The sequence below is a fragment of the Symphalangus syndactylus genome, chromosome 5 (assembly GCF_028878055.3).
Source record: "Symphalangus syndactylus isolate Jambi chromosome 5, NHGRI_mSymSyn1-v2.1_pri, whole genome shotgun sequence".
NCBI classification, from domain to species: domain Eukaryota; kingdom Metazoa; phylum Chordata; class Mammalia; order Primates; family Hylobatidae; genus Symphalangus; species Symphalangus syndactylus.
Window position 1 is genome coordinate 87,860,789 of NC_072427.2, and position 9,806 is coordinate 87,870,594.

A 9,806-nucleotide genomic window follows, 5' to 3' on the forward strand; every position below is an offset into this window, starting at 1 on the left:
ACCTTAAGATGGGGCTGGTTCCGGGTTCTTCTCCCCTCCTTGACCGGGCACTGTCTGAACCCGCCAAAGGAGGGCCAATCAGAAAGAAGCATCTCCCGCCTTCCCTTGGGCCCACCCCAGCCCAATCCACGTAGGCCCAAGGGATATAAAACCCAGCACACCAGCAGCCCTCTCTCTCTTCTCCTTGCGTGGTGCCGCTCGATACCTCCAATAAAGATCTCTTGACCGCGACCGGTGTAGTTTGGTCTCCACCCAGCCCCTTTCATTGGTGCCATGACTCGGATTGGGACTCCCCACCCCCCTCGGTGGGACCCCGATCCCTTTCGGGCTCAGTCCAGACCCTGGCCGGTCTTCGCTCATTCTCCTGTTCGCCAAGCTGTTCGCCCAACACCGGCCTCATCTCGGTAAGTCTTCCCCTCCGGGGTCTACCTCTCTAGGCAGGCAAGAGACCCCACGAAGTGCCTCGCCTCAAGCCCCGAAGGCCACGGTAGACCCCAAATAGCAAAACTGGCCCACATATTCCCTAGACAACCAAAGCAAATGGCCCACTTATGGGTCTCTCGATCCTAACATTCTCCAGGATCTCTACAATTATTGCGAGCGAACAGGAAAATGGGTAGAGATCCCATATATCCACGGCTGCTTTCTCCTACGGGATAGACCTAACCTTTATCTCCCTTGCAAACCGCAGCAGCTCCTTGCCGCTCTTAAACCGCCAACCTCTCCCTCTGCCCCTGACTTCAACCCAGCCGACGAACACCCCACATACCACCACCCTCCGCCGCACCCTCCAGCCACCACCCAACCGGAAGTCGCCCAGCCTCCCGCTGCCCCCCTCCTCCACGCCCTCAACCGCCTATCCCGTCAGCCCCGGCCTTCAGCCCCCCCCACTCGCTCAAAGTCACACCCCCCCGCCCCCCTTAGAGAGGTGGCAGGAGCCGAAGGTATTGTCCGAGTCCACGTCCCCTTTTCTATGGCTGACTTATCACAAATAGAAAAACGCCTAGGCTCCTACACTTCCAATTCTGCTTTATGTATCAAAGAATTCCAATACCTCATCCAAGCTTATAGCATTACCTTCCATGACATCTATATGATTCTCTCTAACACCCTCCTCCCCGAGGAGCGTAGGCGAGTCTAGGAACAAGCTCGAACTTATGCAGATGAGGTTCATCAAACAACCCCAGCCCTACCGCTAGGAGTGCAGGCAGTACCTGAGCATGAGCCCAATTGGGATTATGACACCCAAAATGGAGTATCAGCCCGAGACCATTTCGCTACTTGCATCATAGCCGGTCTACGGAGGGCAGCTCAAAAGGCAGTTAACTTTGAAAGACTTCATGAAGTCATACAGGATAAAAATGAAAACCCGTCCGCTTTTCTAGACCGCCTTACACAGGCACTCCAACAATACACCAACATAGATCCCGAAACCTCAGACGGTAGGCAACTCCACATATCCCATTTTTTTTGCTCAGAGTTTTCCTGATATCAAAGGTAAACTAAAAAAACTGGACAAAGGCCCCCTCACCCCTCAAACCGAGATCTTAGCAACGGCATTTAAGGTGTATCACAATCGAGATGAGAAGGCAAAGAGGCAAAAGTACCAGTTACCGGCACAAGCCCTTCAAGCCTCCCCTCGATCACACGGCCATAAGTTGTTGTCTGCCCATCCATCCCAACGTCAGCCCCCAGGGCCCTGTTTCAAATGCGGAAAGGAAGGGCACTGGGTCCGAGAGTGCCTAAATCCCAGGCCCCCAACCGGCCATGTCCTAAATGCCACCAATCTGGCCATTGGGGCGTAGACTGCCCCGGCTCCCGAAGGGGGGCCGGGCCGGCCACCATCCCAGCTCCCGATCTTCTAGGCAAGACTGACGGGGCCTTGGGACTTCCTTCCCGACACAAATCATCACCACACAGGAGCCCAGGGTCTCTTTAACAGTGGATGGACGTCCCATCACCTTTACCTCCATCACCTTCAACCCAATCACCCTCCTGTAATCCACCTCACTCATTGCCTTGGTGGCGAGTTCCATAGATTCGCTCCCAGCCAGCGTCCTTAAAACCCACACCACTTCCCCAGCCAACCCCAATATCCTCTCCCCGTCTCCAGCCTGAAAGGATTACAACCAACCTCTTAAGAAAAGGGTTCCCCAGGCCAATCCATTCTCCATTTAACACCCCTAAAAAAACCCAATGGTAAGTTCCGCCTCATCCAAGACTTCAGCTCTTATCCTCTATTCCTCCTAGTGCCACACATTTCTCAGTCATAGATCTTAAAGATGACTTTTTCACCATTCCCCTCTCCCCTCAGTCACAAGACCTGTTCGCCTTCACTTGGACTGACCCAGACACTAAACAGTCACAGCAGCTCACGTGGACAGTGCTTCCCCAAGGGTTCAGAGATAGCCCCCATATCTTTGGTCAAACTCTTGCCTCAGACCTACAAGAATTACACTTTCCCCAGTCCACCCTCCTACAATACGTTAGTGACCTCCTCCTATGCAGTCCCTCTCTAACTGTCTCACAAACTGACACCACTTCTCTTCTCAACTTCCTTGCTGACCGAGGCTACCGAGTATCCCCCCAAAAGGTCCAGCTCTCCCTCACTCAAGTCACCTATCTAGGAGTCCTCCTTGCCCATGACCCAAAGGCCATCATCCTAGACCGAAAGTGCTTCATTAGAAGTCTTCCCATCCCAAAAACCAAACAAGAGATACTCTCCTTCTTAGGACTAGCAGGCTACTTTAGAACTTGGATCCCCAACTACTCTTTATTAGCAAAGCCGCTATATGATCTCTCCCGAGGTACCCCATCTGAGCCTGTAGAGGCCATAGTCAAGCAGCCCTTCCTGTCACTCCAACAGGCACTACTCAAAGCCCCAGCCCTACATCTTCCAGACTTACAACAACCTTTCATTCTATATGTACATGAGCACAATGGCTTGGCTCTTGGAGTCCTAGGTCAGATGCACGGACCTACCTTTGCAGCAGTTGCATACCTATCCAAACAATTCTGAGAGCGAACTCGGCCCACAGGGAACTGAGTTTTCTCCTTTCCCTCTTCACTCATCCGGCCTGGGTTTCCTCCCTTCTCTCGCTCAAAAAGTCCTGGTACCAGGTAACCCATGGCCCTCAGCCTTACAGAGGCCCATCAGTTCTTTCATTTCGGTGACGACCGGCTCAACGGTTCTGACTCGCAACATGGCCATTGGCTACTAGGGGACTCCCTGTCCAGCCAGGCGCTGTATACATATACCCCTCCCTCTCTCACCATGGGAGGCTCTGCATCCCTGCCGGCTGACTAGACCCCACTGTGCGAGGGTGGGCCCCCTGCCTTTGTGCCCTGGCTGCAGCCTACCTACTACTTCAAGAGTCAAAGAAATTAATGTTTAGGGCAGCTGTTGTCATTACCTCCCCCCATCAACTCAAGGAACTCCTGACCTACAAAAGTCTCCACTGTAACTTTCCAAACATGTGCACCCCTCAATCCCACCACCCTCCTGCCTGTCTCTCCTTAAACACAAACCCACAAACCCCTCTAAAGCCAGGCATGCCCCGTACCCCACAACCCTCTCAAAGTTTGCATTTCTGAAACGCCCTCCTTTCCTACTATTCCTAAGGCGTAAGCTGCCGCCCTCATGCCTGCTTCAAGCCTGCTCTTCTGGCTCTCCGCCTCTTACATCTTCTTCTATGGACCCTCCTCCGCCAACAGGCCCCCTTCACAACCCTACTACCTGTTCACCCTCAAAGAAATCTACAACGCTAACCGGAGGTCACACACCAATGTCATCAGTTACACCCGATGCTCCATCGATGCATCCTCAGTAAACCTTCCCCTCCCTAAACTCACCATAACAAATAGCGGTTAGGACCCTTATTTCCACATGTTCCACTTTGCCGTTTGCTTTCCACACCAACAATCCTGCAGCGCCTGTAAAACTGAATGGCCCCAAAACTATGGGTGTCCCTGGACCAGCTGTGTTATGAATTAAATCACCAAAAAAAAAAAAACAGACAGACAGACCCCATTCATATATTAAACACCTCTCAGGTCCCTACTTCTGATTGTTTCTTATGCGCAAACGTCAACAAACCCCCTCTTGCTGCGGTTCCACTATCTAGCTCCATAAACACAAGCAACTCCTCCCCGCCGACCACCGGCTTTGTAATCTCCCATGTCCCCCTCCTTGCCAACCTCAGCATCCCTATTCCTACCTGTTACAACACCAGCTACCACCCCCCATCGCCCCACAATGTAACATGCAAACAAACTGTCACCCCCCCCAACTTTCCAGCTCCAGACGGCCTTTTCTTTTGGTGTAACGGCCATTAATTCCTCTATCCCTGGCCCCTGCATACCCACCACACCAGTCCCTCAACTCACATTGCTCTCCTTCTCTGAAGGCCTTCAGGCCTATCAGTTTAATCACCCTAAACCCAACTCTCCTGAGGACCATCTCTAACAACCTCTCTCATAGGTATACAGCGTATCCCAATTTTCAGACGGCCATTGAGGAAATGGCTCAGTCTCTAGCCGCCCTCCAACGACAAATCACATCTCTAGCTGGTATCACCCTTCAAAACTGCCGCGCCATCGACCTACTCACAGCTGAAAAAGGCGGTACTTGCATCTTCTTACAGGAGAACTGTTGTTATTACATTAATGAGTCCCAAGTAATCGAAACTAGCATTAAAACCTACATCAGATAAAACGTAAACTAATGAATGCTAGCACTACTCCCTCCCTTTGGGAAACCCTCAAAACCCCCCTCTTAGCTTGGCTCCTTCCCTTTTTAGGCCCCCTAATGGGTAACCTCTCTTTCTGCACACTACTTCCCTGCCTCATTAAGTTTCTCTTCCATATCTAACCAAACATTTAACCAGCTTCTCCTCAGAAACTACCAACTTTTAGCCACCAGCGAGGATGGGACAGATTCCACAGACGGGCTCACAACCTGCTAACCCAAGCCAGTCATGACAACCGCCAACCGATTCCACAAATTTCTCAACCATCTCCGTGCCGACAGCTGGCTCATTGCCAACCCATCCCTGCCCCTCAACTGGCTCATGGCACTGGAGGATCTATACCTACAAGGAACATTACCCCATGCACAACCCTGACAGTTCTCCTGTGCCCTCTCCCCACAGCGCCCCCCACTCAGCAGGAAGCAGCCAGATGAACCACGACACCCATTTTCCCCCATTTAAGAAAACAAAAAGGGAGGAATGTTAGGTAACATGGGGTACCTTAAAATGGCGCCGTACCTTGAGATGGGGCCGGTTCCGGGTTCTTCTCCCCTCCTTGACCGGGCACTGTCTGAACCCGCCAAAGGAGGGCCAATCAGAAAGAACCATCTCCCACCTTCCCTTGGGCCCGCCCCTAGCCCAATCCACTTAGGCCCAAGGGATATAAAACCCAGCACACCAGCAGCCCTCTCTCTCTTCTCTTCCTTCTCCTTGCGTGGTGCCGCTCGATACCTCCAATAAAGATCTCTTAACCGCGACTGGTGTAGTTTGGTCTCCGCCCGGCTCCTTTCACAAAGTGCTGGGATTACAGGCGTGAGCCATCACGCCCAGCCAAAACAAAGGTCTTAATTAACACTGTCAAAAGTTGGGTGAACCAAAGGAAGCCTCCACTGGCCCCACAATGTTAAAGGGCCCCAAACCAGTTTTCTGTATTTATCCCAGATTGGATAAATTAAAAAAAAAAAAATCAGGCGGCAAAGATTGCAATGAGAAAGCTGAGCAATACTTGCCTAGGGCAATGCTGATGCAGATAAGTCCAGATTAAAGTTTGGCAAGAGAGACCCTTGGCTCAACCCCTGCTGGGAACCTAAATCTTTTTTACAAGAGAGGGAAAAATGGTCTGGGGGTTGAAAAAAGAAGTTCCTGGTGCTGTTACAGGTGTAGTTAGACACTCATGAGCAGAGGGAGGAGAGAGCTCTTCTCCCACCCACTAGGAATGTCAGGTGATAGTTTGGCAATGATCGCATTGTCTCTCTAAAAGGGATAAATTGGCAGCCGGCACCAGCGAGAGGCCATTTCCTGATGGTCTACACCTGTTGCACTAAAGTGTTCATTGAATGCAGGCGCCAGGGAGAAGCACCTTCCCGGCCACGTGCATTAAGAGACAAAATGGCAGAATGTGACCTTCCAGGGGCACACCACAGGAAAAGGGAAGAAAGCCTCAGAGGGGCATGCGTACCACTTCCTAAATACACTATGTGTGCTCACCTCCCAAGGGTAAGGAGGGCATGTGCATGCGGGCAGCCCATCCTAAGAGAAGAACCATGGGAAATGGGCCATCCTGTAAAGCCCTAGGATCACGGTTAAACACTGCACTTGACCTTCATGTGCCCACTTGGGTCTCTTCCAAGTGTGTTTTCTTTCTTTCCTGTCCTAAAGCCTTTTAAAAGAAACTTCCATTCCTTTTCTGAAAGTCGCCTCGGTGTCTTTTTTTGCCTTATGCCCCTCAGACTAATTCTTTCTTCTGAGGAGGCAAGAATTGAGGTTGTTGCAGACCCATAAGGATTCACTGCCAATAACTCAGATACTTCCACTGGTAGCATATTTGGTACCATGAGACTCAGATGTTTTTCACCCCAATAGGACCACAGCATACAAATGAAAAGTTGACAGGATTATGTAAGTTGAAATGTTTAAACAGGATTTATGCAAGCTGTTGTGACTCAGTTTTGCTCTTAAGGAGCTGACGGATAGGGGTGGGGGTCTTCAATGTATCTCTAATTTACCAGGCTGGCCTCTGCAGAAATAGGAGACTCCTGGAGGAATAGAGTGGACTTCAGCAAGCTGCACCAAGGAGAATCCACAGTGGCAGCTGCCCTGCCAGGCGTGGGATCTTGGTCAAGGTGGATCAACACAGCCTCAGGTGTGTGCTCTGCCCCACTGAGATGGCAAGTGCATTCTTTTCTATTCCTATGAGGAAAGAGCATCAGAAAGAGCCTGTATTCACATAGGATGAATAACAGTGGACCTTGGCTCTGCCTCAGTTTTATGTGCTAATAAACCATGTGTTCTATGCCCTAAGGAAGCCCAGAGAGAGCTGGACAAGCTGGATATCCCAAAGAGCATGACGCTGGCCTACCACATTGATTACATTGCGCTGGCAGGGTGCTAACCAAGAAGCGGCTAACACACTGGGAGTCTTGGTAAGATGCCTGAGTGCCTGCAGCTGGCAGACAAATCCTACAAAGATTCTGAGAACTGCCACTAATAACACTCTTGGTGGGGAGGTCCCATAACCAGGAGGATACTGGGTCTCCCGTCCACAGCAAAGAGCCAATTATTGCATCTTGCATCTCCCACGACCAAGAGAGACAGACAATGCCAGTACGCCTTCTGGAGGCAGCACATTCCACACACATGAAGACCACTCCAGCCTACGTACCATTGATACGAGAAGCTGTCAGCCTTCCCTGAGCCTGCAGCAGGTCGAGGCTGCAGTGCAGGCAGCCCTGTGACTCAGGCCCTGCAGCTGGTCAGACCCTGTGTTATGAGAGGTATCAGACATGAGAAAGCAATGCTGTGTGCTTATGGCAAGCCACTATGCCAGAATCACACTGCAGGCCTCTGGGATTCAGGAACAAAGCCATGCCATCTGTGGCAGAGGATTCTGCAAAAAATTCTGAAAAGTCCCTGCTGATGTGCTCCTGGGGCCTGGGGTGATGGCATACCTGATTGTGCATGTAGACCTGCTCAGATGAGCTGGATTCTGTCACACCCCTGGGTCATGAGGTTGGGGACTCAGAAATAACCCATCACAGGTGGGAGTGTGTGTGTGGCAGCAGCAGAAGCAGGAGCAGGAGGCCAAGCAGCGGCAGCTGCCCGGTACCCCGCCACCCTCCACAGCAATCCTCACAGCCCCAGTGGAGGAACCTTCCGGTGAACTGAGGAAGGAGGGACAAGCCCGGCCTCAGTTCATGGAGGTGTCTGCTCTGCCTGTGGGGCCAGCCCAAATCACCTGGCTGCCATACGCCAGCCTCAGCAAGCTGCCCTTTAAAGAGGGTGATATGGTTTGGCTCTGTGTCCCCACCCAAATCTCATCTTGAACTGTAATCCCCAGGTGATGAGGGTGAGACCTGATGGGAAGTGATTGGATCATGGGGGCGGTTTCCCCCATGCTGTTCTCGTGTCGGTGAGGGAGTTCTCATGAGATCTGATGGTTTTATAAGTGTCTGGCAATTCCCCTGCTTGCACTTATCTTTCTCGCCCGCCACCACGTAAGACGTGCCTGCTTCCCCTTCTGCCATTATTGTAAGTTTCCTGAGGTGTCCCCAACCATGCAGAACTGTGAGCCAACGAAACCTCTTTTCTTGATAAATTACCGAGTCTTGGGTAGTATCTTTATAGCAATGTGAGAATGGACTAACACAGAGGGTGATGAGGGAACATTTTCCCAGTGGTCATCCCCTCTATGTAAGTGGCTGTGAGGTTAGAAGATCTCTGAACCCATGGGCAATGGCCGACTTTGCCAGCTGTACCCAGAATGGGAGCGATGTGGAGAGTGGGGATGGGCAGTCAGGGCTGAGGCATGGGGTAGACATGGGGCAGTGGGCAGGAGGTGCAAAGATCTTTGTGTAAGGTCAGGCATGGCTGTTTGGGCCAAGTGTGATGGGCCGGTTCTCTCTCTCCATGGGGGTTCAAGGCTGCCATCCTCTCTCCCTGTGCCATCCTCTGCTGCCTCCTTTCCACGACCCTTGACCACAAGGGAACTTCACGATGAGCCTCCTGCCTGCTAGGTTCCGAATCTGAGTCTGTTTCCTGGGGACCCGCCTACCACACTGCCACCCTCCCAGAGTAGAGAAACCAGAAGTAACTGAGCAGTGCTGGCGTCACATGGCCATCCCAAGGTCAAGCTTCTTCCCCTCACGTATGAAGAACATTCTCTCTCTCCCACCTGAAGTTCCCGCCAGTCCTACCTGAAGTTCCCGCCAGTCCTGCCCAAAGTGCTGTGGCTGCCCTGGCGATCTAGGTGGTCTCTCCATTGTGGGTGGTGCCCAGTGGTCCTCAGTGGGTCTGGACAGGCCGTTTCTGGACTGGAGACCTATGAAGTGGAAAGACAAGTCATTCACTTTTCCTACCTGTTTACTATGAAATGCAAGAGCAGAGACAATAGCAACCAGCCCCCATTCAGAGAGGGGCAGAGTGGCAAGCACATGGCAATCGTGGAGTGTGGCCAGCCTGAGATCCCGGTATGGTAGAGGACACTCCTCGATGTGGCCCCAGCTCTCCTCCCTAGGCAGGCCCCAGTCCATGTTCTCGGTGGCAGTGACTGGCTCTTCCTTTGGTCTGTCCCCTGGGCCACCTGCATCCCAGGCACTGGAGAGTCCCCACTTTCTCAGCCTCTTCTGCCACTCCTCAAAGAATGGGAGCCCTGGGTTATTCTCAAGTTCTCAAACAACCACAAATACAGTCTGTGAATTCACCCGCTGGGGAAAATGCATTTGTAACCCCCACATCAATACTAGGGGCACTCCGGGTCACTGGACACACACAGGGAGGGGGAAGTTTGAGACATAGGATGTGCACGCTCCCAGCTGAGGTCGCACACAGTGACATTCTGCCTTCTCGTTCTAGCTCATCCTGTAAACACGGGTCTTTCCATGGTCTCCTTAGTGACATTTTTTAATTTTTTTTGGTGGTTTTGCTGTCTAAGTTGGCCCAAGCATAGTGCTGAAGTGGTCCTAAGCACAGGGAAGCCACGTGCCCTGGGCCAGACAGAGAAAAAAGGCATCTTAGAGAAAGCTTCAATGTTAATGAGTCAACAATATTACACAGGTGTCT

General features: G+C 51.8%; 1 protein-coding gene across 3 annotated transcripts; it reads left to right on the top strand.

Moving 5' to 3' along the window:
- Positions 1 to 242: 242 nt before the first annotated feature.
- LOC134736731 (ERV-BabFcenv provirus ancestral Env polyprotein-like) lies at positions 243 to 5,370 on the top strand. Of its 3 annotated transcripts, none has more exons than XR_010120972.1 (2): positions 243 to 404; positions 4,887 to 5,370. XR_010120972.1 is itself a non-coding variant. In XM_063639993.1 (2 exons), exons 1-2 carry the CDS (start codon positions 274 to 276, stop codon positions 4,710 to 4,712), a joined length of 363 nt encoding a protein of 120 aa, XP_063496063.1. In that variant the 5' UTR covers positions 243 to 273; the 3' UTR covers positions 4,713 to 4,799. The 3 variants fall into 3 exon arrangements, 1 of the variants encoding a protein (XP_063496063.1); XM_063639993.1 differs by lacking the exon at positions 4,887 to 5,370 and adding an exon at positions 4,481 to 4,799; XR_010120973.1 differs by lacking the exons at positions 243 to 404; positions 4,887 to 5,370 and adding exons at positions 2,032 to 2,199; positions 4,481 to 4,799.
- The last annotated feature ends 4,436 nt before the right edge of the window (positions 5,371 to 9,806 follow it).

Coding starts and splice junctions, on each gene's coding strand:
- LOC134736731 (XM_063639993.1), top strand. CDS start 274: ATGACTCGGATTGGGACTCCCCACCCCCCTCGGTGGGACCCCGATCCC. Junction 405..4,480: donor CCAACACCGGCCTCATCTCG/GTAAGTCTTCCC, acceptor CCTCTCTCATAG/GTATACAGCGTATCCCAATT.